The sequence below is a fragment of the Anopheles coluzzii genome, chromosome X (assembly GCF_943734685.1).
Source record: "Anopheles coluzzii chromosome X, AcolN3, whole genome shotgun sequence".
In the NCBI taxonomy this organism is placed as follows: domain Eukaryota; kingdom Metazoa; phylum Arthropoda; class Insecta; order Diptera; family Culicidae; genus Anopheles; species Anopheles coluzzii.
In genome coordinates, this window is record NC_064669.1 from 25,853,116 (window position 1) to 25,880,368 (window position 27,253).

Genomic DNA, 27,253 nt, shown 5'->3' on the forward strand with positions numbered 1-27,253 from the left:
AGCGCCAAAACGAGTCAGGCCACCTGCAGAGGTTACGTTGAATTTTACTCAAATATCTGCCATATCGAAACCTGTTATAGCTGCAGTATAAAGAGTGCGTGTCAAAGTAGATCGAGCGAGATCTTTGGCAGCGGCGCGTTTGGTAGTGACGATAAGCAGCTCTTTTTACACGTTTGAGTCGTTTGAGTGTGCGGTCCGCCCAGGGGGGGTTAGGTTTAGGACGCTGAACTGGGACGCATACAACAAAGGCTTGCAGCATGAAGGACGAGAATGAACATACTGCTTCGTCAAGTGAAACAAAATTGGAACAATGAAAGTTATTGTTAAACATTGATATCATGTCGTTCAGTTTCACATAGTCAGCTTTAGCAAAGTTATAACGATAAAATGCGGTTGTCGTCGAGTTTTGTCGAGTCGTCGAATTGCGTCGGGTCGACGAGTTAATACGTATATTGAAGTCAAACGCCGGATGGTAGGAGTCAAGAGGTACAAGCGGAACAACACTTGGAAAGACAGGCGAACACAATTTAGCTGCAGCTTTGTTAGCGTAGAGCAGGTCAAGCATGCGTCCGTGCGAATTATTGATGTGATTAAGTTGCACTAATCCGTTAAATTTAAATCCATCCACAAGGGTGTTGTTGGCCAGTGAGCGCGCAGTTGGTTCATAGTGCGTGATTGATGAGTATGCTGGCGAGGACGAAGGATCAGTTGTGGACCAGCTTATGCTAGGCTGATTGAAATCGCCAATAACAAACAGCAGATCCGAAGGCTTCAGTGTGAGAGTGAAGCTGCTGATACAATCATGTAGAGAGCGAAGAGTCGATATCTCGGAGCTAAGCTGCGGTGGAATGTATACTACCATGACGTACAGATGTGCGTTATTGCAGGCGACGCGCACACAAATATACTCGAGAGAACGATCACGGGAAGGTAATTCTATCGACTCGTATGCGTTAGAAACGGCTAGCAAAACACCACCACCGCGAGAGCTAGAGCCGCTGAGAGAGCGATCACATCGGTAAACAGAGAAGTTGTTGTTGAAGAGAAGAGCAGATGGAATGTTGTCAACAAGCCAAGTTTCCGTGAGGGCGATGAGATCGAAGTCAGTCTCCGATACAGCTAAGTGAAATTCTTTTGTTTTAGTACGCAAACCTCTAACGTTTTGATAATAGCAGCTTAAATACTCAGCGGTAGTGTTGTCATTGTGGCGGTTGGATAAAGCGGGTATACGGTAAGTCAATTGAGCTGCGTTGTCAGAGCATGAGGCTTGGCGTGTTTGTTGCGTGCAATGAGCGGAACAACACTATGTGCCGAACTTTCATAAGTAACTTTGATTTATTTGATTTCAACATACCACAAAATGTTTTTAGAGATAGACTCAGGACACAAGTCACGTAATAATTTTATTTTCAAAATACATTTTCTGTTCTTGTGCACCTGTTCTCCACTATCGATTTATGTACCTTACATAGTCTATAAGCACTAATTTAAGTACATTCATGTAGGATCTTCAAGATCCCGATGGATTAATCAATAAACATATTAAACATATCAAACATGTTAAACATATTACACATATTAAACATGGGGTCGTTGGTCGTATATGCGGTCGTTGACATTGTGGCATCAGCCACGTGGCCAGGCGCCATCGCTGCGTTGCTACGTTCGACGGCGTTAATACTTCTCAGGCTCATTGAATCCACAATGGGGTCAGCGATGATGGTTTTGTCCGCGGCGTCACCGCGAGAAGCGATCACTGCAGCTTGGGCATGTGGTGGCAGCCTTGATGCCCACAAATCGATAAGAACCGGTTCACTAAGGGAATTGCCAGCAACGCGCTTCATTTCGTTGAGAAGCTGGCTCGGCTTTTTATCACCAAGCGGCATATCGGACAATACACGCTGCAGGCGCCGCTGCTGACTGTCGGCAAAATATCCGATCAGTTTTGCCTTAATGTACGCGTACTTTTCTACTGCCGGTGTACCGTCAATAATTGACCTCAACTCGGTCAATTTGTTTGGGGGCACTTGCACCATCACTATATTATACTTTCGCGTATCGTGTAACAGTGGCAAACTAAATGTCACATTTAGTTTCCTCAAGGGAAACTTTACAAAAATCACGTGCATCACGCGCGAGGTTTTTGAAACAGTTGTTGGTCGCCTGAAACAAATGAAACGTGAATATTTCACACACGATTTTCCTGGAGACAAGCTGTACCAGGTAATCCTCAAGGGGTTGCGTTTTGGCACCCCAGTCATGATCGAGCAGTGGCTGCAAGAAACAAATCTTCCCCGTCCAGTCTCGATTCGCATTTTGGACAGTAGCTTTTCTACAAAAGTAGTCTTCAAAAACTTCATCGTGTCCTTTACAAAAGGGCAGGTAACCCTCGATGATTTACTGGAAGTAAAGCGACTCAAATCCATCAACATCAGATGGGAACGCTACTTTCCATTACGTGACGATGTCACACAATGCAAAAACTGCTTCCGGTTTGGACACGGGAAAAATAATTGTTCAATGAAGGCTCCATGCATGAAGTGTGGAGATGAACACTTGTCAAATCAGTGCTCTAAAGAACTGGGAAACCAAAGAATCTGCGCCAATTGCCAGAGAAATCACAGCCCTCTCAATCACAACTGCAAAGCCAGGCGTGATTTTATCGAAAATCGAGATGCCAAAAAATATCGATCAGGAACTACCCGTTACATCCCTGCTCCAGCGCCCACTACATCTGCATGGAGCTCAAGACTAAACTGGACTGCACTACAATCTGCACCAACTGCAGACACACCAGTCACAATACTACCACAACCAACGTTGCACACGTTGCAACATCAGCCGCAAGCTCAACAAACGTTACAGATGCAGCAGCCACTGATGGTACAACAACAACAATTGTTGTTCCAACAGATCATACATCCACTCCAACAGCAGGTGGAACAACTACAACAGCAGATCAACGTGCTGCAGCAACAAATTCTGCAACAACATCAGCAGGTTCAAATATCATTACCACTGGAGCAACCGGTGCTCCAACAAATCCCAATGGTACAAATGCAACACAGTGAGGAAATACAAGGTCAGTTACCTGGGCAACAACATAAAATAACACAACATCAACAGCTGCAGCAACATCAGTCGCTGCCTCGCAAACAACATAGCCAAAATAAGCCACAGCCTAACGTTTCAGAGATGAAACCCCAACACTCACAACCAACCTGTTCTGGTCCATCGGCAGAAGCAATGGAAATCCAAAATGAGACGATTAAAACATCGACCAGACAACCAGCCCAAGACAAGCTCAACCGATTGCGAGAGCAACTTTCTGTAGAGGAAACAGCTCCAGATATGATCCTTTTCACTACCATCACACGGTTGTGGAAACGCTATCAAAGCGAGATTAAACATCTCCCTCGCGATCAGCAAATAACTACGCTGGTCCAATTGATAATGGAAGCGCTTCCCAATGGATTTAAAGACCGCTACCTGGAACACCCGCTCCATCTTTAGAAAAAAGCTGGAGTTCATAAATTTTCTTGAAGAGGAAAAGATTGATGTGATAGCCGTAACTGAAACGCATTTGCAACCACATATGAGCTTCAACCTCCCTAATCACAGCTTCATAAGACTAGATAGACAAACCGCTCAGGGTGGCATTGGCATTGCAGTACATCGCGACGTCAAATTTAGGACGCTAACGCTCCCTAACACCTAGTTCATAGAAGCAGCTGGCATTGAGATCTTCACGACGCAAGGAAATTTCAAGTTTTTTGCTGCATATTGTCCCAAACAAGCAAAGGACTCTGATGGACCATCAGCTGTTCTTCGACAAGAGCTGAGATCTCTCACAAACTCCAGTGGACACTTCATCATTGCAGGAGACCTAAATGCCAAACACCAAGTATGGGGCAATCAACGAGGAAACAAAAATGGTCAGATATTGTGGGAAGCTGCGCAAAATGGCATGTTCACAATAACTCACCCGTTTCAACCCACCTTCGTCAACGGCCGAAGCATGTCCATCATAGATATATTCATGACAAATATGCCTGATAGAATGAACGATCCAGTCACCATCTCTGCCTTGTCGTCTGAGCACCTACCGGTTGTACTAAAGGTTGAAAATAACACTCCACATGCTTGGCGTCGTAGAAGAAACTTTCGTGAAGCCGATTGGCGAACCTTTGAGTCGTGGATGAATGAACACACCAACGTAGATGTCTCGCTGAGCTCCACTGATGACATAGATGATGCATTGCAGAGACTAGACACCAACATCGAGGAAGCAGTGAGACGTTCAGTGCCTGAAGTCCAACTTCACAAACACCTTATGAAACTCGATGGAGACACGAAGAGACTCATTGAAATGAAAAACACGGTGAGAAAACAATACCAAAGAACAGGAGATAGGGCACTTTACAGTGAATACAGAAGGCTGGCAAAAGATGTTAGAGTGAGATTAGAGGTAGTCAGAAATTATCAATTTAGCGAAAAACTCAGAGCCATGCCAAAATCATCCCATCCCTTTTGGAGGGTCACTAAAGTTTTAAGAACACGTCTAAAACCGATTCCACCCCTCCGTGAAAACTCGAATATCCTATTCACACCAGAAGAAAAAGCCAATAGTTTAGCGGAACAATTTTTAAATGCGCATAGGTTGGGAGATACTTTAACAAGTCCGTACGAGCAATCAGTTAGGCAGGCCAACATTAATCTTTATGAAATGCCCATCAATTTCGAAGATAGAGACAAAACCACCAGTAGTGAAGTGAAAGGTGCTATTTCTCGTGGAGCAAATTTTAAAGCTCCTGGGCTAGATCAGGATTTTAATGTTGTGCTTAAGCATCTTGGTAATAGTGAACTAAATCTAGTCACTAACATCTTCAACAAATGCTTGGAACTGGGCTACTTTCCTCAAGAATGGAAGATAGCAAAAATAGTTGCAATCGCCAAACCGGGTAAAGACCCAGGGTTGGTGACTAGTTACAGAGGCATTGCTCTACTGAGTACTTTGAGCAAGATATTTGAACGGGTAATTTATCATAGAATGATTGACTACTGTGACGAGACCAATGCCTTGGCTGAAGAGCAATTTGGATTTAGAAGAGGACACTCAACTGCACATCAGTTGCAGAGAGTTGTAAATATCATTAATGAAGGCAAAAGAAAAGGCGTATCAACATCTATGGCACTTTTAGACGTCGAAAAAGCATTCGATAATGTTTGGCACGACGGTTTAATTTTTAAGTTAATGAACTTAAACTTTCCAACTTACATCACTCGTATAATTGCTAGCTACCTGTCCAACAGAACATCCAAGGTAATCATTGGTAAATACAGCTCAGAAACATATGATAACTGTGCTGGTGTCCCACAAGGGAGTGTATTGGGACCCTTGTTATACAATCTGTATACATCGGATCTTCCCACCCTACGTAACAACACCTACATCTCGTTGTACGCAGATGATACAGCCATACTCCATACTGCTCGACAGTACCGTTATCTTTCAGGAGGTTTACAAAGAGGTCTAGATATTTACATTAAGTATCTAAACGACTGGAAGATCAAGGTAAATGCATCCAAGACACAAGCAATAGTCTTTCCATACAAACGAAACATGCAGGACAGCACAATCTATCGTAAAATAGAGCCGGTTAAACTTAACTCCGTAATAATTCCTTGGACTCCAGGAGTCAAGTACCTAGGAATCAACATAGATAGAAAACTGAATTTCAATCAACATATTAAAACTATTACCAACAAGACTATAGGGCAACTTAAATGTCTATACCCTTTGATAGCCACCTCTTCTAGACTCTCACTAGATAATAAAATGCTCATATACAAGCAAATCATACTACCAGCCATTACATACGGGTCACACATCTGGAAAGTATGTTCTGTTACCAATCGAAAGAGAATACAGCGAATTCAAAATAGATTTATTAAAATAATATATGGACTGCCTAAAAGATTTCGGACAGAAGAACTTCACAGGATAGCCAACATAGAATTTATTGATGAACGAATAGAGAAAGATTTAGCTAAACTTAGGTCTACTACGTCGGCATCTGGCTCTAACATTATTAGAAACCTCTACACGTGAATTGAACGTATCCCTGTAAATACTTAGTACTTCTTAAGTTGCACTATGTACATAAGCTTCATTTCATTTCATTTAGATAAGTTTATTATTATAAGTTCAAATATATAAGGAAGTTTAGATTAGATTAGCATTTCAAAAAGAGATAACATTCTCCACAAATGAGGGCTCCCCCTGCGTTCAAATAGCTAAAAACTAAAACTCAGAATCACTGAAAATACCTCATAAATCTTAGAAAGGCTACTGCCAAATCAATGCGTAAACACTCTAAAGAGCAGGAAACCAAAAGACGCGTAGACCATTAGAAACTATGCTCCCAAATGTATTTTCAAATTTTTATACACCAATAAAAATAAGACAAATTGAATTAAAAAAAAAAAAAGCGTATCGTGTAATGCGCTGATACCCGAAGCAGCCAAAATTCCAAAGACAAAAAATACGTCTCGATAATCGTATCCACCATATTTGGTGGCTTCAGTCGCGGCGCATGGATTGCTTCTACGGCAGCGGGTTGAGGAGCATGGCTGGACACACTAGGGATAGGCGCACTAGGGTTGGGTACTGCTGTACTAGGCCCGCTGGGGGTCGGCACCAATGAACCAGCCCGAAAATGGTCTGGTAAAATGGGATTAGGCGCAACTTTATCCTCTTCCATTACTGCGATGTACACCAAAATTCGTAAAAAAAGAAACGGAACTGAACGATCACGTCGGGGTCACCACTTTAGCGCGTTCTTTCGATTTCGTTTTGGCGTAATTATTGAAACACGGTTTGTTCTGAATACGAGACTAGAATGAGAGCGATCTCTCCGTTTATTTTATCGTAAGTCCTCTAGATGATCCTTATCGCTTCGCTTCGTTAGATGTTCGTTATCCTTCGGTTCGTCTTTTCTTCGTTTTAGCTTAGCGTTAGTGTTAGTGTGTTAGCACGGACTACGACTGGAAGCGTTACCGCGGGACAGTGCTGTGCATGAAAAGGCTATGCTGCCACATATATTTTTTAATAAACAAACAGTGTTGAAAGGTTACAAATTTGTTCAACATTTTATCACTCCCGTGGCCTCGCATCAATTAGTTTTTATTATTAATTTAATCATATATTAATTTTGAGACCTAAAATAAACTTTATAATTCATATGGTTTGTTCAGTGGATAGAAGTTACGTAAAAATAAACATATGATTGGTGAAAAACACTCATTTTATAGTTTGATCAAATTTAATTTCCAATTATATTGCCGTCAGAATGATTTGCGTGTTTGATAGTAATTCACATATTTATTTTATTCAATACTTCTTCATCATGGCACAACAACCGCTGTCAAGGCATACCTGTACTTCTAGTGGGTTTGGCTTTCAGGGACTTTTTTATACCCATTGCAGGATAGTCCGTCCTACGTATGGAGGCACGGTTCATTCGGGACTTGAACCAATGACGGGCATGTTGTTAACCCGTACGAGTTGACGAGTGTTCCACGAGACCGGCCATTTAATACTGGTGTTCGAGCAGCTACGTGAATCGTGCAGATTTGAACTGCGGATCGGATCACATCCGCGCCCGTTCATGTACACATCTCTATCGATCTTAAATTAATAAATAGAGGGCGAAAAGGCTTTTTCCCTCTCTTCATCACCAGCAATTTCTTACAACAGCTTCGGTAATTATTAGCAGCAAAAACCAAAGAAAGAAAAGGAAACTTTATCTGAAAACTATTCGCGACGAAACAACTGGTTTGACTTGTTCAAAACTTAAACTTCTGGAATAGAGCATAACTGCTCACTATCTTCAATTAATTAAAATAAAACAATAAAAATCACTATCTTCACTTCAAAGGCTTCAAATAGGGATAGTTTTATATTGGATTCAGGCTTATGTCAATGCTTCATAGAATGCGATCAATCTCCCAACAGCAACTTTAGTGCCGCTACCCCCCCCCCACCCCCCCCCCCCCCCACACAACATTTACCATTTACAGAGGGCCTCAACTCGTCGTTCCGCCTAGGGCCCCTGATACCCTAGATCCGCCACTGTGTATAGTACTTAATCGTACTTAAAAGTTTAATTAAGATGTAATGCTTGTTCAATGCTTGTTCCTACAAAATTCATTAGCCCTGTTAATTCTATGAATTATAATTTATATTTTATATTTTTCTATCTATAATTTAAGCCAAAAGCTGTAATTTTAACCTGTTTGCAGAGTGATCAAAATAACGATCTATCTGTAGTCTTACCCATGCACAGATAAAAAATCGCGCATTTTTGATAATACTGACCGAATAAATATTAAATGCTTTCCCCATTCATACTGCGCATACAACTTCAAACGACGAAATCACGAGTGACCTGAACAAGAATTTGAATAGTGACATGTATAAAGGCCTCATTAGACGGAGGAAAATACTGCCATTTCTTGATTGGCACTTATGTGTCAAACATAGACTTTAGCCAAGGTGGAATCAAGGTGGATTAAATATATCAGGTGCAACAGCGGAAGCAACAGCCTCCGGAGGTGTGATGTTAGAGATGAAGCTATCCTCGATGCGCGTGGCGAACAGTTCATAAATATCTAATGGCGAGTGTGCACAATTATCCTTATACCGAATAGTCCCGGGGAGGCCAGTTGACTTGCGCATGTTGTCGGCAAAGCTCCAAAAGCGGCGAGGGTACTTTCGCAAGCTTCGTTCAGTGTGGCGTATATATCGACGATAGCAGACTCTATTATAACGTCGATAAAGTGCATGAGCACCATTGTAGTAAAGCCGACACGGTGTGGATCGATTAGCGCGTAAATTGTCATAAGCGGCTCGCTTTGCTTTTTTTAGGGCATGTAATGTGCGGTCACCCCACGGCGGTCCGCGAAGGGGCTTTTTAATAGGAGCACATTCACGCAATGCGGCCCGCATAAACTCTGAGAAATCGTTCGTGGCATGGTCAATGGATGTATAGTTTGAGCATTCAAAGGATTGGTTGAAGGAGCAGATCAGTCTCTTGAGTTTAGTAAGGTCAGCACGTGCGTAATTGAGCTTTATTTCCGTAACAGTGGTAGCGTGATTCATAGACGATGCTGTGATTTCCAAATCAAATTCGAGCGGTGGGTGATAGCAGTCTATTGGCAGCAGCGGGTGCTCGCTGACGCGTATGAGCGAAAATGCGCCCCATAGAGTTAGTGTTGTTATTAAGTTGGTAAAGCGCATTCTGGTGCAGTCCATCGACGAATTGGGCGCTACGAACTGAACTAGTATGAGGTTAAAAAAACACAAAAGGGGTTTCATGATTCGATTGTGCAGGCGACCAGGAAAGAGCGGGTTGGTTAAAGTCTCCCACGAGCACGAATCTGTCGTTTGGACCTAGTGTGTCGCAAATGCTGTTAACGGTGTCCAGTAATGCATTTATTTTTCCTTCGTCCGTGCTATGGTTGGGAGGAAGGTAGGCAGCAGCAATGAATAATCGGTACGTCGGGAGCTGAATGCAGATGCAAGCGAATTCAAGCGTTTGCGCAAGCACTGGAAGCGCATGAGAGCGGAGAGCGGAAGCCACCGCAATTAGTACTCCACCGCCTCGAGATAGAGAGCTGTTTGCGGCATTTCTATCGCAACGATAGACACAGTGCGCATCGCCAAATAGGAGAGCTGTGGGAAGGCTGGGATCGAGCCAAGTCTCAGTGAGTACAACAACATCATAGTCCGCTTCTAACACAGTTAAACGGAACTCATCAGCTTTGGATCGTAAACCTCGCACATTCTGATAGTATACAGTTATAGACGTGGAACGGACATTGAGTGGTATGCGTGTGTAAGTTGGTGCAAGGTCATCGGTGAGAGATCGTGTCGTTGACGTGTTGTTATTTCGTGTAAACAAATGACTAGTCAGATTCAGTGGCACAGTGCCTTTTGAGGAAACAGTTGTGTGATTATTACTTAAGAAAAAAAGTGTTGAATAGTAGTTTGGTGCATTTTAACGGTGTTTGGTGTGGCTGTAGTTGTTTTTGGTGGAGCAGGCGATATTAAGGTACAATTCATATCGGGTGATAATTGTACAGGGTGCATCGGGCTATGTCGAACAGGTATAGGTGTGTTTGTGTTGGTAAGATCAGGACGATGGTGAGACGGCCTTTGCGGGAGTGAGATAAACTCACGCACACCGAGCCCGACCGGCCAAGATCCTGCGGTAAGTGCTTTATCTCGAAGAACAGCGATAATTCTAACCTTAAAAGTTTGTGAACTAACCGAGCTAATGGTTGTTCCCGCTTTCAGCAAACTAAAAGCGATGACGTCCGTGGTGTCCAACTGTGATTTTACCATCGACACTACCTGGTCAACGGTGACGGTTTTGGCTAACCTAGATAGATGTAGCCACATATAGTTTGTTCTTGGTAGTTGTGACACGGTTGGGATCGACGTGGTGGTGGTTCCTGTTATTATTGGTGGTAGTGAAGGGCGATTTCTTTGGTGAGTATTGTCGGTGTCTGTATTTACAGGGTATAGTGGAGCATTGTCAACAACAATGGCTTCCGTGGATGCAACAACGTCACGGAACAACCTTCTACGCTTTCCACTCGGGAGGGCATCTGGGGGCGGTACGTTGAAGTGTTCGCTAGGAGCCTGGTGAGCCGCGGCAAAACTGGCAAAGCCCTCACGGATTTCGTGCATCACAGGCGGGACTAAAGCAGCTTTCATCACCTCGACAGCGGCAGTAAGAGCCGCCTGGAAGCCGACCTGCATACCCGTTGTTTTGACTGCTTTACTATGTGGGTTGCCAAGAGCATTCGAACACCCTACACAGCTCCAATGAAGAGATGCCGTCCGTTTTACCTCTTCGATCACAGTGAAAGGTAATTTAGTGCACGCTGAGTGATATACAGCATCACAGAACGAGCACATGATACCACACTCAAGCGATTCAAGTGGCACAGAGCAGTCACAACAAACTCCCTCCATTTTAGTTGCCGTTGCAGATAGATGCCACAGGACTCAGGAACAAACGCAGGAAATACAGCAAAGTCAGGAATGGTTGTGACGAACAATTGAAGGCAGGACTACCAGAGACAGCTTAAGTCACAGCTAAGCAGCAGTTTGACGAAAATAAGGCCGAAACGACAAACTAATTCACGGATTTACGCGGAGCACAGTGAGAAAACACACTCTGTCGTCAGCTGTCAACTGTCAACATGATTCGAGAGAGGAGAGATTGGACGAAAGCAGAGATAGAGATGGAGAAGGCGCGCGGAAAAGGAGACGGACGTCTACCGGTAGCTAGCGGTAGCTGGGATCAAGAGAGAGTGAACTCCGAGAGTGAATCGAGAGAGAGAGAGTGTGAGAGAGGGACAGATCGTGAGATCAGGGAGAGAAGACAAGTCAGGCGACAGGGAGAAATAAAGGAGTCTCGGGTCAGTCTTGTGGTTGATTGCAAAGAGATCGGTTGAGCGTGAAACAATAAAAAAAAAGAAATTGAATAAAACAAGCTTAATAAATAATTAAAATACGTGACGATTACGACAATGGCGCATGTTGGTAAGTTTGGTGGTTTGATTAGTTCGAGATATCCTATTTCATATATAAAAAGGCAAAATAAGGTACTCGGTGTTTGTTTCGCGTGTTTTGCGTGCGTGGTGTGCGTGAACAATGTAAGGACGGAATTGACGCTTTAGCACTACCATACGTATGATGTTCATATATATATATCTATATCATATATATATATATATATATATATATATATATATATATATATATATATATATATATATATATATATATATATATATATATATATATATATATATATATATATATATATATATATATATATATATATATTATAAAAAAAAGAATGAGAACCTCGAGCGGTTTGAGCGTGTGTATGAAATAAAAAGGAGAGCCTCAAGCGGCTCAGTTTATATCGAAATACAAATAACCAATTGCGAGTATAATTATATAAAAAAGCGAGAACCTCGAGCGGTTCGCACGTGTATATATATATTAAAAAAAGGGAACCTTGAGCGGTCCAAATGAATTTAACATTGTAACATAACAAAAAACTAGCTGATATACAAAAAAAAAAAAAAAAAACGGTGATTCGAGTGGGGGTGGGGGCGACTCAACACGTATTCGAAGAAACCTTACCGCACGCGTGCGATCGTGCTACACACACATTGAACGCTATTAAAACGAAAAGGGGTACAGAAAACTGACATGAACTATTCTATTGATGTCTTTTCGTTAGCGACAGCGAAATAACAAAAGAGAACGTTGATGCTTTGATTCGGGTTTTGGAGAAAGAAAAGCAGAAGAACTCCTTTTTAGAATCACTGTTAAAGGATGGTTGCGTGAGTTCAACGAAACGACGAAATGACTGGATCGAGGAACATTCCGACAACCAATTGTTCGAAGCTACTCCTCGTGGATGTTCTACATTTCTTGATTCTGGAACACAATCCATCAACGAGGCTTCCATGTCGGCGTCCATGTCTTTCGCCACATTGCAAATAGCCGTTTGCCAACCGAAAGACGGAAAAGAAGAAGTGGACAAGACGACATTCGATAGATGGAGAGAGTTATTTGAAGCGGCAATGGAGTTTGCGGGTATTACCAGTGAAACTCTAAAAATGAATGCCTTTAAAATGAAGGCAGGCCCTTCACTGTTGGGCATTCTAGAAAGTACGTCGACAAATGATTCAGCCAAGGATGCGAAACTATTTCCATACACTAACACAATGGATCGATTAGATCACTATTTTAATTTCCATTATTACGTGTTTCGTCAGCGTCAAAAATTACGCACGATGAACCAAATCAAAGGTGAATCGGACTACCAATTCGTAAAACGAGTGATCGATTCTGGGAAATTATGTAATTACAAGGAGGAACAATTAATCGAAACAATTGTCGACGTGATACAGGTACATGCTATTAACCCCAAAGTACGTATGGCAGGATGGAAAATTCTTAAAAAACGCGGAACAATAACAGATCTACTGGAAAAAGTTCGAACATGCGAAATAGAGAAATTTAACGAAAACGCTTTCGCTAGAGACCACAGACAAAATGAACCTACATTACAGGTTTCCGCTGTGTCGCATAGCACCAACGCAAAAATGTCACGTCCAAGGGAGTTTCAACGTGATTATCCCTCATACAAACAAAAACATTGGGGTATGCAGGAGAATAGAGGCTTTAGCAAAGGCGAATTTTCAAAATTCTCCACAAATCGTTCATTCGGTATTCGTCGCATCCTGTGTTGGAGATGTAGCAGCAATACACACCAGCCAGAAAACTGCTATGCAATAGATAAAAGATGCCGCCGCTGCAATGTCATAGGGCATATAGAACGTGCGTGCCATCCTGATCTCTTAAACAATAGCAAGCGCTATCCGACAGATGTTGGCGAACCGGCTGTACCTAATAAAATTCGGAAAATTGCTGCTATCACGGAAAGCGGTATTCCTGGAAAGTCGGATCACGAGCAAACAGCCGATGTATCGCAACAAGTGCTTCAAAATAATCCCATCGAGATCATCAATAATTTCGTGATGTAAAAAAAAATCTTTGCATAGCATTTGCCAAGAAAAAAATCGATCTCGTGTTCATTACAGGTTACGTAGCGGGCTTCGCTATTAAATGTATGATTGATTCGGGTGGGGATGTTAACACTATAGGGAAAGATAGTTTCGATTGTCTATCAAAGAAAGACCCTAAGTTGTCTCATATTTTCAATTTAAAGAAAGGGTCTGAGCACCATTTAAAAGCATACGGAATGGAAGAAGACATTCCGGTAATAGCTTCCTTCGTAGCTGAATTATTTATATCTAACGACCGCCCTCGAACGATGGAAAAAAATCTACGTCGTGCCAAACGAAAAAGCATTATTAAGTAGAAACACAGCATTGCGATACAGCGTTTTACAGCTGGGCATGAACGTTCCAGTTAAATCATATTCGGGATGTAACACAATCCGATTAATACCCGGAGAGATTTTCGTATTGACAGATTTGACCGAATTCCCTAAATTTAATGTTGCTCCTGTAATGTTATCATACGATAAAGAAATGCCACCATCCCGAAACGTGTTCACCAGTATTCCACCAGCGTTTAAAAACGAAACGTTGAAAAGATTGGACGACCTTCTAACTAGGGGCATCATAGAACGCGTTACGGACAAAATGGAAAATTCATTCTGCTCATCTTTGTTGGTAGTTCCAAAAGGTAAAAACGACATCCGTTTGGTCGTAGACCTAAGAGGTCCTAATAAAAGAATCATCAGAACACCATTTCGAATGCCAACATTGGAGGCGATTTTATCAGAATTAAATGGTGCCTCATGGTTTTCCACGATCGACCTGTTGAGTGCTTTTTTCCACGTGGAATTACACCAAGGCTGTAGACACCTGACGAATTTTTTCGCTGGAAATGGTACATTCAGATTCAAGAGACTGCCATTCGGTCTGTGCAACGCCCCCGACATTTTTCAAGAAATTCTACAAACGAAAATATTAGCAGGATGTCCAGGTGTCGTGAATTATATAGACGATATTACGACGATTTAGTTTTTGGTAGCTCGAAGGAAGAGCACGATGGTAATTTAAAAATTACCCTCCAAAGACTGCGAGAACATAACGTTCGGTAAAACTCCACCAAATACGTGTTCGGATCGCAATCGGTAAAATTTTTAGGGTTCAATTTATCTGGAGACGGATGGCGAGTTGAAGACGATAAAAGGAAAGCAGTGGAAAATTTTCGAAGACCGGAGTCGTTGTCCGAGGTAAAAAGTTTTTTGGGCTTGGTTAACTTCACCGAGCGCTTTATCCACAAACGTGCCGAAAAGACTGCAAACCTTAGAGCACTCGCAAAGTCAGACACCTTCTACTGGACAAGGCAGGAGGAACAAGAATTCGAATACTTAAAGACAAGAGCATTAAACTCTATTGTCAGCCTCGGATATTTTGACCATAAAGATCGTACGGAACTATACGTCGATGCGTCTCCGACCGGGTTAGGTGCAGTTCTCGTACAATACAACGAAGAAGGTAGTCCGCGTGCGTCTAAGTCCCTTACCCAATCGGAACAAAAGTATCCTCAAACACAAAAAGAAGCACTAGCGATCGTTTGGAGTGTTTAGCGATTTTCATATTACCTGATAAACAAATATTTCAAAGTAAGGACTGATTCAGAAGCCAACGAATTTATTTTTGGCGGGTCTCATCGCACTGGCAGACAAGGGCAGAAGCATGGGCTTTACGTTTACTACCGTATCACTTCGGCATCGAAAGAGTTCCTAGTTTTAGTGTTGTAACGGGGTTTGTGATATTTAATATTGGTGTTACTATCTACATTAACTGCACACGTATTAAAACTTTATAAATTAACATAAATGTATTATTAAAAATCTGACTGCTTGCACCGAGGACGTTCTTGTAAGTGCCGCGTTACAACCAACGTGTTCGGCACCATCGCTCCCGTTCGTTGACCTGGCGAGCGATCATTGCCCTATCCTGCCGAACCGCTCTCACTAACACATCAACACGCTGGCAGGACTGTCAGCGGTGAGTGACTGCAATAACGGCGATCGCAAGTTCGGCAGGTCGGGTCACAACATCTCCCCCTTTTTAGTATAGCCGATATCCATCGAGCCTACGCGGAGGTCTTCTAAGCCTAGAAGATCGGCGTGGCGGTTGTATCGGCTGTCTGATGCTGGTCTTGGATGCAGATGGTAGAGGTTGTACAATCTGCTGCGTTGGGGACCTATCGGAAGAAAAACGTTGTGATGTGCTGGACGGAACGTTGTTCCGTTCCACGGGTATCGGTGCCTTTGGTGTCGGTGCCCACGGTGTCGGTGCCACTTCCGTAAGAATATCAAGCGGCAGCTGATGCTTAGTTGAGTCGCCGGCAAGATGTTCTCGGCCACTCGATGTACGTGCGCGCATTTGATTGGTATGTCGACGATGAGGGCGATTTCCATCGGTGATAATCTCGTACATTACGCTTCCGATCCGTTTCGATACCATTCCGGGAATCCACTGCCAAGCATTGCGCGAATAATGTTTCATATAGACAGCATCTCCAGGTTGAAACTGTCTAGCTGCTGGCGGTTGCTGATCATCTCGTTGGTCGACTTCGGAATGTGTTGTTGTAGTTGGGTGTATCAGATCTAAGGGAATTCTAATGTTTCGATTAAATAACACTTCAGCTGGCGTGCGTTGGTTAAGTGCAGGGTGCGGAGTTGAGCGATATGTTTGCAGGAAGGTGTCGAGTGCCGTTTCAGTGGATATATCCTCTGATTGGATTTTCTTCAGGGCTCTTTTCATAGTATCCACAAAGCGCTCTGCTTGCCCATTAGACTGTGGGTAAAACGGCGGTGTTTTAATATGTTCAATGCCACTTTGCTTGCAGTAATCTTTAAACGCGTCGCTTGTAAATTGGGCTCCGTTATCGCTGACTAGTTTTTCAGGCATGCCAAAACGTGCAAAGATGCTTCGCAGCATCGAAATGGTAGCTGTAGTGGTTGTGGTGATTGTCTTCATAACTTCAGGCCACTTTGAGAATGCGTCAACCACGATCAAAAAGTAAGCTCCATCAACTGGTCCTGCATAGTCTATATGCACTCTTTCCCACGGTTTGGTGGTCTTTGGCCAAAACTTTGGTTCTAGTAAAGGTGGTGATTTTGCGACTGCCATGCATGCTGTACAGCTGGAAACGCAGTGGCTATATCCTCATCAATAGATGGCCAGTATAAATAGCTGCGAGCGACGGACTTCATGCGTTGAATCCCTGGATGCCCTCTATGAAGTTGATTCAAGCACCGCATGCGTAGTTTTCTGGGGATTACTACTCTCTCTCTAAAAAGAACACAATCACCTACGGTCGACAGGTCATCCTTTCTATTATGGAAGCGTGATAACTCCATTCCATATGACGAGTCAGACGGCCAGCCTTCTTGGATGTATTTGTGAACCTTCCATAGTAGGGAATCTGTCCGTGTCCCTTCCTCTATGTCTCTGAAATTGAGAGGGAATGTATTAATTGTTATGAACTGTGTTCCTTGCACTTTACTTAAACACTTATTACTTTATTCACACATATTAAAACATACATAATAAATATTGATGAAACGTACAACACTTTAAAACGCAGGCCGCGCGCCAGCCGCACCGAGCGCCCCTGCCGAGAGCTCCTGCTCGATCGGCCTTCGTGCACACTCTGCTCGGCGCTCGGCACACACTAAGCCTTGCGCGCTTAGTGTGTGCGACAGTGTGCGTGTACACACTGTCGTCCCCCTGGACGTTGACCGGTGGCAGCGCAACTGCCACGGCAAGTCCAGGGGTCGGCACGCACGGCTGCCCACAACATCTCCCCCTTTATTTATCCGGAGGGGTCGAACCGACACGGGATATTCCACTCAGGGAATACCGGTGTGGTGACACCCCCCGGCCGTTGCTGGTGTATTCGGTGGATGCTGTGGCGCGGACGCTTCTGCTTGCCCTACGGCTACCGGCACCCCTTTTCCGCCCCGCCATCACCTTTAATCGCGCTCGATCATCATCGGCTACGATTACTTGCGGCGGCGGTGATGCTGCGTGTACCTGCGCCTTTCTCTGCCCCGCTATCGTCCCTTTGCTCCAGGTCGGCGATGACGATCTTGTAGCGGCGGTGCTGAAGATGAACCACGGGCGGCATAGACTCTCGCCCTTCTCACGAACAAAGCTGTAGCCGGGGCGGCATGACCACCTCGCCCCCATTCCAACCTGCGATGCTGCATCCAGGACTGCTGTTGTTGATGCTGGGCGGCATGGACCCTCGCCCTTCCTTCACACGTTCCTGCTGCCCGTTGCTGCTGGTGCTGATGCAGGTGCTAATGATGCTGCAACCAGGGCGGCATGACACCCTCGCCCTCTTGGTCACGATGCAGCCAGGGCGGCTTGATCCTTCGCCCTTCCTTTGCGCGTTGCTGTTGCTCGTGGTGCTGGATCCAGGGCGGCATGACACCTTCGCCCTCTTTTAGACACTGTGGCTGTCTCCGGGGCGGCATGACAACCTCGCCCCCATAATACAGAGCAGCACCCGGGACGGCATGAGTCCTCGTCCCTTTTCCACACTGCATCCAGGGCGGCTTAGATCCCTCGCCCTCTTAGGACACAGTGGCATGACTGCTGTTGTTACCTCAGGGCGGCAATGAACCTCGCCCGCTGAAGCTGGGGCTGCAGCCTGGCGGATGACGCTCTCGCCCATAGCCCGGCAGCAAGGCTGAAAGCTTCCTCGCCGATGACGCTGCCGGCGCTGCTTGGACTGCAGCCCGGCGACCTTCACACGTCGCCGAGAGTGTGCAGCGCTGCCCCTACGGTCCCCTTGATGGGACGGCAGCCGGGGGCCTCGGTCTTGGCGGTGGCGGCGGCCCAATCCTTCCACGGGATTCCCGGAGCTTTGCCATCGCGATGGCTGCTGCGATGATGCAGCGAAAGACGTGCCCAATCGCGATGGCGTCCGCGGGTTCGTACTGGGATCCCCCTTACGCAGGAGGATCCCATCCTCGTCGCCACTGTTGTGAACTGGACTATTTGCACCTTATTTATTCACTTAAAACTTTACATTTATAAATAATATACACGAAATACAAACACGTTAAAACGTACAACACTTTACAACGTAGGCCGCGCGCCAGCCGCACCGAGCGCCCCTGCCGAGAGCTCCTGCTCGATCGGCCTTCGTGCACACTCTGCTCGGCGCTCGGCACACACTAAGCCTTGCGCGCTTAGTGTGTGCGACAGTGTGCGTGTACACACTGTCGTCCCCCTGGACGTTGACCGGTGGCAGCGCAACTGCCACGGCAAGTCCAGGGGTCGGCACGCACGGCTGCCCACAACATTAATCATGTTGAGAACTACCCCGCTTGGCAAAATGTCGCGCGACATGCATGCTTGAAATCGATGCTTGTTAACATTTTATTTCAAGCATCGTGAGTGTCCCAGCGTGAGCGCTGAGCGCACCTCCCCTCATTCTCAATGCCGCGTTTTTGGTTAATTCTCGCTCCCACCCTTTCTTTCCTTCTCCTCAACGAACCCACCATTCCCGCGAGCGTAGACCGATCAAAAAATTCCAGGAAACTCGGACAGTAAGTGTGCAGTTTTTTATTCACAGTACTGTTTGGCAAAATATCAATTCTTGATGGCGCGTACTGGCGATCAAATCGTTGGCTGCTTGCTCCACCGATGGCGCGTGCTGTTGGAAGAGAAACACTTGGTGTTTGATGCGTTTGCCTGAGGAATGAAAGATTAATCGAGCATTAGAATGGTGAACATAACTAGGACTATTTAAAACTTACCGATCAAGAAGATATTTAATGTTAAATGGCGACTCTGTATGCCCGATCCATCTGCTTTGATCCATTATCAGGAGCTTTGGCAATGAAATAGCTAGGTGTGATGGAAAATAATAGAAGAATAAACAAACATTAAAAGCAGTACGATTGTTAGAACACAAACTTTATTTGGAAGATTTTTCTTCTTATGCATGCACTTACCCGTAGATTATGTAACAAAACAAACTGCAGTTACGCCTGCGTTGACATCTTTCACGATTTACTTAACCACTTTTCTATTAACATTTAATGATTTTCGCTGCATCTTGCAGCACCAATCCTTCCCAAATGAAATTTGCATTCGTTCTGGCAATGAGTTTCGAACGATCACAACACAGCGCGAGAGTGAAGAACACAAAGTAAATGGCACTATGAACAAGTGTTGATCATATGGTCAAAATAGAGTATAATGGAATTTATTTTACTTCAAATGAATTGATTTTATTCTGATTTACATTTCAATTATTGTTATCAGCCTAGTTGTTAATGTTTAAAATTTTGATTAAGTGAAAACATCATTACCAGTTAAATGAAACGACAATAGGCGCATTTTGACCATATCGAATTATGATCGTCTTTACACATAGTGTCATCTCTTGCGCTTCAGGGTCTCACGCTCAGAGCAAAAATTCTCGCAAATTCGCAACGGTAGGAGCGTTCAGCTGTGGAGGGCTGGAGGAGTGCGAGTGTGTGTCTCATGCACACAGCGAAATTTTGGTCAACACCTCGATGGTGGGAGCGTTTTTCCATGGGATGGGGTAGTGGAGTGCGAGTGTGTCGCATGATTCCTTCAAAACTAGGGCCAGGGGTAGCGAGAGGCATCAAAATGAGTTACTCTTTGCCAAGCGGGATCCTCGCTCCCACCTTTTCTTTCCTTCCCTCAACGGACACACCATTCCCGCGAGCGTAGGCCGATTAAAAAATTCCAGGAAATTCGGACAGTAAGTGTGCAGTTTTTTATTCCCAGAGCTATTCGGGAATATTTCAATTCTTGATGGCGCGTACTGGCGATCAAATCGTTGGCTGCTTTCTCCACCGATGGCGCGTGCTGTTGGAAGAGAAACACTTGCTGTTTGATGCGTTTGCTTGAGGAATGAAAGATAAATCGAGCATTAGAATGATGAACAAAACTAGGACTATTTGAAACTTACCGATCACGAAGATATATGAATTTAAACGGCGACTCTGTAAGCCCGATTCACCTTCTTTGATCGGTTATCAGGTGCTTTCGTAATGAAATAGCTAGGTGTGATGGAAAATAATAGAAGTGTTGTGGACAGACCGCTGCCTCATCCTGAGGGCTCACTGTTGACAGCAAGGCTGTCATCCTGTGACGTCCTCAGTGAGGATCGCGGCGCGAGCAGGACCAGTCGTCCTCTCCCCGCATTGCGTGTGTGTGTGTGTGTGTTGTGTTTATGTTATTTATTACCCGTGTTTATATTTCCCATACCAAAGAGTAGAATAAATACATATTCTGTTTGTGCCGTACACACCGTCTTCATGCTTGTTCTGTGCGGACACAACAAGAAGAATAAACAAACATTAAAAGCAGTACGATTGTTAGAACACAAACATCATTTGGAAGATTCTTCTTCTTATGCATGCACTTACCCGTAGATCATGTAACAAAACATACTGCATTTATGCCTGCGTTGACATCTGTCACGATTAACTTAACCAATTTTCTATTATAATTTCATAATTTTCGCTGCATCTTCCGGCACCGATCCTTCCAAAATGAAATTTGCATTCGTTCTGGCAATGAGTTTCGAACGATCACCACACAGCGCGAGAGCGAAGAACACAAAGTAAATGGCACTATGTACAAGTGTTGATGATATGGTCAAAATAGAGTATAATGTAATTTATTTTACTTCAAATGAATTGATTTTATTCTGATTTACATTTCAACTATTGTTATCAGCCTGGTTGTTAATGTTTAAAATTTGGATGAAGTGAAAACATCATTACCAGTTAAATGAAACGACAATAGGCGCATTTTGACCATATCGAATTATGACTGTCTTTCACACATAGTGTCATCTCTTGTGCTTCAGGGTCTCACGCTCAGAGCAAAACTTCTCCCATCTTTGCAAGGGTGGGAGCGTTCAGCTGTGGAGGGCTGGAGGAGTGCGAGTGTGTGTCTCATGCACACAGCGAAATTTTGGTCAACACCTCGATGGTGGGAGCGTTTTTCCATGGGATGGGATAGTGGAGAGCGAGTGTGTCGCATGATTCCTTTAAAACTAAGGCCAGGGGTAGCGAGAGGCATCAAAATGAGTTACTCTTTGCCAAGCGGGACGGACTTTACATCCTCTTCTAGCTGGAGGCTGGCGATGACGTCCCGCTTGGCAACATGTCGCGCGACATGCAAGCAGCGGGCGCTTGGCAAAATGTCGCGCGACATGCATGCTTGAAATCGATGCTTGTTAACATTTTATTTCAAGCATCGTGAGTGTCCCAGCATGAGCGCTGAGCGCACCTCCCCTCATTCTCAATGCCGCGTTTTTGGTTAATCCTCGCTCCCACCCTTTCTTTCCTTCTCCTCAACGAACCCACCATTCCCGCGAGCGTAGACCGATCAAAAAATTCCAGGAAATTCCGACAGTAAGTGTGCAGTTTTATATTCACAGTACTGTTTGGCAAAATATCAATTCTTGATGGCGCGTACTGGCGATCAAATCGTTAGCTGCTTGCTCCACCGATGGCGCGTGCTGTTGGAAGAAAAACACTTGTTGTTTGATGCGTTTTCCTGAGGAATGAAAGATATATCTAGCATTAGAATGGTGAACAAAACTAGGACTATTTAAAACTTACCGATCACGAAGATATTTGAAGTTAAACGGCGACTCTGTAAGCCCGATTCACCTTCTTTGATCGGTTATCAGGTGCTTTGGTAATGAAATAGCTAGGTGTGATGGCAAATAATAGAAGAATAAACAAACATTAAAAGCAATACGATTGTTAAAACACAAACATCATTTGAAATATTCTTCTTCTTATGCATGCACTTACCTGTAGATCATGTAACAAAACAAACTGCAGTTACGCCTGCGTTTACATCTTTCACGATTTACTTAACCACTTTTCTATAAACATTTTATAATTTTCACTGCATCTTCCGGCACCGATCCTTCCCAAATGAAATTTGCATTCGTTCTGGCAATGAGTTTCGAACGATCACAACACAGCGCGAGAGTGAAGAACACAAAGTAAATGGCACTATGTACAAGTGTTGATCATTTGGTCAAAATAGAGTATAATGGAATTCATTTTTCTTCAAATGAATTTAATTTATTCTGATTTACATTTCAATTATTGTTATCAGCCTAGTTGTTAATGTTAAAAATTTTGATGAAGAGAATACATCATTACCAGATAAATGAAACGATAATCGACGCATTTTGACCATATCGAATTATGATCGTCTTTACACATAGTGTCATCTCTGGCGCTTCAGGGTCTCACGCTCAGAGCAAAAATTCTCGCAAATTCGCAACGGTGGGAGCGTTCAGCTGTGGAGGGCTGGAGGAGTGCGAGTGTGTGTCTCATGCACACAGCGAAATTTTGGTCAACACCTCGATGGTGGGAGCGTTTTTCCATGGGATGGGGTAGTGGAGTGCGAGTGTGTCGCATGATTCCTTCAAAACTAAGGCCAGGGGTAGCGAGAGGCATCAAAATGAGTTACTCTTTGCCAAGCGGGGTATTCTGTCTCCGGTTTAGCGTGATTTCTTATGAGCCTTGAGAGAATGTCAGCATTTCCAAAGTTTCCGGTGGGGACAAACTCAATCGAAAATTCGTATAACTGCAGTGTTAGCGCAAAGCGTTGCAGTCTATTCGCTGTGAATACTGGGATGCCTTTCTTCTAGTCCCAATGATGATGCATCCGCTGCCACAATAATCTGTGCGGTGGGGTCGTAGTGGGTGAGGAGGAGATCGGATGATAGGATTTCTTTAAAATATTTAAATGCCTTTTCACATTGCATATTCCAAGCGAATTTTGTGTCACTTTTCAGCAAGTTATCAAGCGGATACCTCAATTCGCGCATTTTTGGCACAAATTTTCCGTAAAAATTTACTGCTCCGAGGAAAGAGCGCACGCCTTTGATATCAGTAGGTGCGGGAAGATTTTTTATTGCCTCGATTTTCGCAGGATTCGGTCGGATACCATGACGGTCGATTACGTGTCCAAGGTAATCGATTTGCCTCATCTTCAACGAGCATTTGTCTGCTGGGACGGAAAACCCAAATTGTTCGAGGCGTTGAAAAAGTTTCGTTAGATTTTCGTCATGCTCTTCCTCTGTTTTCCCCCCGACAACCACGTCATCCATATAGCCAGAAGTTCCCTGCAATCCTACCAGCATTCTATCTATAATCTGCTGGAACGCGGCTGGGGCTACTTTTATGCCTGGAGGAAGGCGGTTATAATGGTATAAACCTCTATGGGTGTTAATGGTAAGCAATGGACGATATTGTTCGTGAATCTCGACCTGGAGGAAGCCGTCTGACAGGTCTACTTTGCTGAACCAACTACTGTGCGCAAGCTTCGAAAAAATATCTTCGGGCAATGGCAATGGATATTCGAGTGGCTGAAGCGCATCGTTTAAGCCAGTCGAGTAGTCGCCACAGATGCGGATGTTGCCATTTGCCTTTCGTACAACTACGATCGGGGCTGCCCATTCGGAAAAGTCTACGTGCGTGATGATATTCAATTGTTCCAACCTATCCAGCTCTTTGTTGACCGTCTCAATCATGGCATAAGCGACAGGCCTTTTTGGAGAAAACACGGGTCGAGCGTCTTCTTTCAACTGCAAGTGGATGCGGCTTTTAGTGCATAGCCCCGTACCGCTAAAAACTGTCGGAAATTTAGCTTGGAGTCCCTTGATGTAGCCGCTTGACGATACCATTTTGCAGTAGCTATGCATTGTTAGCGAACTGAGACCAAATTGATCGATGAGATCAGCACCCAACAATAAAATGTTTGCTCGCGTCACCTGAATGATAGCTTCCCTCATTTTACCTGCCATTTCAATGCTGGTTTCGAATTCACCGTCAAGTTGAAGCTCCTCACCCAATGCTGTCCTAGCGTTGACCTCTGCCGGAACTAACAATGGTTTGCCCAGTTGTTGCCACAACGAGCGACTGATGACTGTTATGTCCGACCCAGTGTCCAGCTGCAAGCTCACGTGTTGACCACATATGGTCAGGTTGACGTATTTTCGTCTGTCGTTAACCCTGCAAATATTCACAGTTACAACACGTGATGTTACCTGCCGGTGCTTTCGAAAGTTGCACTGTCGTCTTATCGGTCCTGATGTGCGGCAAAACCCTTTCCGATGACCGATTTTTCCACAATCGGAGCACTCATGCGATTTGAACTTGCAGTCTCTGGACCAATGAAGCTCACCGCATAACCAGCAGGGTTTCGATGGTTTCGCCGATGCTCCGGAATCACTCGATTTCTGCTTCCGGAAATTAGCTGGTTGCGTGCCCGATCGATGGTACCGCTGTTTCGACTGCATACCTGCACCGTGCACTGCAAGAACTCGTTCACGCGACTCCGTTCCAATCATCGCGCTGTCAACCTTCAGGCTCTTTATCCGCTGGCACTCTGCTGCAAGATCCTCCAAAGTAACGTCACTTCGTTCCTCGATGCGTGCGAGAAGTCGTGTGCAGATGTCTGAATCAGCCTCATCCTTTAATCCACACACGAGCGTCAAACACTTAAACTGATTCTCACTCATGGACGAAAACTGGTAGTCGACGCACGATCGGTTCACGCGGCAGATGAATGTGAGTATGTCTTCGGATTGCGCTTTTGTCAGCTTCATGCATTTGTATCGTTTGTTGACAAGCGACTCAGCCCTTCCGAAAAGCGAACTCAATATGCTGACTGTATCTTGAAAACTCACATCGTGCGGAACTCGTGGAAGGATAAAACTGGTATACCGTGAATGCTCTGTCGTGCCCAGCTTACGCACGAGTAAACGAACTTTCGCCGCTTCGTCGAGTCGGGAGGCGTCCTGATTAAACAGGTCGTCGTAACGTAAAAACCAGGCGGAAAACGTAACGTCCGACTCGGCATTTATTAATTGCGACATAATTTGCATTAATTGCGACATAATTTGCTGCTGTTGGGCCATCTGCTTCTGCATTAATTGCAGCATTTGGTAGATCATCGCGCCGTCTGGGGACGATCCTGCTTCCTGAGATGACGCTCCTCCTGGGTGCAGCGATGGCGTCGGCGATATGCTGAGCGATGGCGCCGCTGGTACGCCGAGCGATGACCCCGCTGGTCCTCGGTGCGGTTGTAGATGCAAGCGTTGTGCATTGACGTCGTGCGCGGATGCGAAGGGTTGCGCTGGTGTAAAAGCGCTGGGGCGGATCAACGGTGATCGACGCGATTCGCCTTCGCTAGCTCCGTCTGATGCACCGTTTTCGTTGATGCTCATCCTGCGCTTCTTGGACGGTGGACGGGGAATTTTCACACGCACATACACTTACACTTTCACAGATTAAAAATTGTCGCTTTATAAAAAAAAAATTGTCCGAATTTACTCGTCGCCACTTTTGTGTTGTAACGGGGTTTGTGATATTTAATGTTGGTGTTACTATCTACATTAACTGCACACGTATTAAAACTTTATAAATTAACGTAAATGTATTATTAAAAATCTGACTGCTTGCACCGAGGACGTTCTTGTAAGTGCCGCGTTACAACCAACGTGTTCGGCACCATCGCTCCCGTTCGTTGGCCTGGCGAGCAATCATTGCCCTATCCTGCCGAACCGCTCTCACTAACACATCAACACGCTGGCAGGACTGTCAGCGGTGAGTGACTGCAATAACGGCGATCGCAAGTTCGGCAGGTCGGGTCACAACACTAGTAATATGAATGTCGCCGATGTTTTATCCCGACTAATTTGCAAGTCACAGGTTGACGATGCTTTCGACGAGGACAACGAAAAGCACATATTGTATTCCTTGGATGCGGGAGACATGTCTATTTCGTGGACGGAAATACAGACAGCCTCGGAGACAGACGAAGAACTTGAAGCAGTAAGGTTAGGAGTTCATACCGGAAAATGGTCCAATGCTCTTAAACGTTATGAATCCGAATCAAAACATCTAAGAACGCTAGGTCACATTGTTTATAAAGACGATCTAATAATTCTACCTACATCTCTTCGTTCTAGAGCAATTAAAGCAGCTCATCGGGGTCACGTTGGTTGCGAAGCTACCAAACGAATTTTACGGGAGTTTTTCTGGTGGCCGAATATGGCAAAACAAGCAGCTCTTTTCGTATCTAATTGCGAAATATGCCTGGTTATATCTAAAAGGAATCCTCCTTTACCTCTTTCCAGTAGACAACTTCCAGATGGACCATGGGAAATTTTACAAATTGACTTTTTGTCCTTATATGGCTACGGATCCGGTGAATTTCTCTTAACCGTAGACACCTATTCCCGTTATTTACATGTTTCTGAAATGAAACAAACTGATGCCAGAAGTACTTATGCTGCCCTTTGTAGAGTATTTTAAGTTTGGGGGCTACCTCTCATCATACAGAGCGACAACGGACCTCCTTTCCAGGGATCAGAATTCATCGAATATTGGGAAAGTAAAGGAGTGAAAGTCCGGAAATCGATCCCTTTAAGCGCGCAATCCAACGGAGCCATCGAAAGGCGAAACCAAGGAGTTATTAAAGCCTTGGCAGCGGCAATACAAGAAGGTAGGCCCTGGAGAATGGCGTTAGACGAGTACATCCACGCTCACAACACACGGAAACACCATTCACG

At 44.5% G+C, this 27,253-nt stretch overlaps 3 protein-coding genes across 5 annotated transcripts in view; 2 read left to right on the forward strand and 1 right to left on the reverse strand.

Moving 5' to 3' along the window:
* LOC125906716 (uncharacterized protein K02A2.6-like) overlaps positions 1–27,253 on the forward strand; it is a 417,738-nt gene that overhangs the window by 71,409 nt on the left and 319,076 nt on the right. The gene's annotated exons all lie outside the window — the stretch shown is intronic.
* LOC120949830 (breast carcinoma-amplified sequence 3 homolog) overlaps positions 1–27,253 on the forward strand; it is a 96,869-nt gene that overhangs the window by 60,983 nt on the left and 8,633 nt on the right. Inside the window, exon 7 of one of the 2 annotated variants that reach the window (XM_049606317.1) lies at positions 7,490–7,771. The exons of the other annotated variant lie outside the window; for it this stretch is intronic. Within the exon in view, the coding sequence (XP_049462274.1) occupies positions 7,490–7,494 (5 nt within the window). The 3' untranslated portion in view covers positions 7,495–7,771. Of the gene's footprint in view, positions 1–7,489; positions 7,772–27,253 lie in introns of those variants that run through there. 2 annotated transcript variants of the gene reach the window in all.
* On the reverse strand, positions 15,331–22,728 carry LOC120949888 (uncharacterized protein K02A2.6-like). Its single transcript, XM_049606994.1, has 3 exons — positions 22,272–22,728; positions 21,937–22,206; positions 15,331–19,083 (listed from the first exon to the last, which is right to left on the reverse strand). The coding sequence occupies exon 3, from the start codon at positions 16,774–16,776 to the stop codon at positions 15,709–15,711; it is 1,068 nt and encodes a 355-aa protein (XP_049462951.1). The 5' UTR covers positions 16,777–19,083; positions 21,937–22,206; positions 22,272–22,728; the 3' UTR covers positions 15,331–15,708.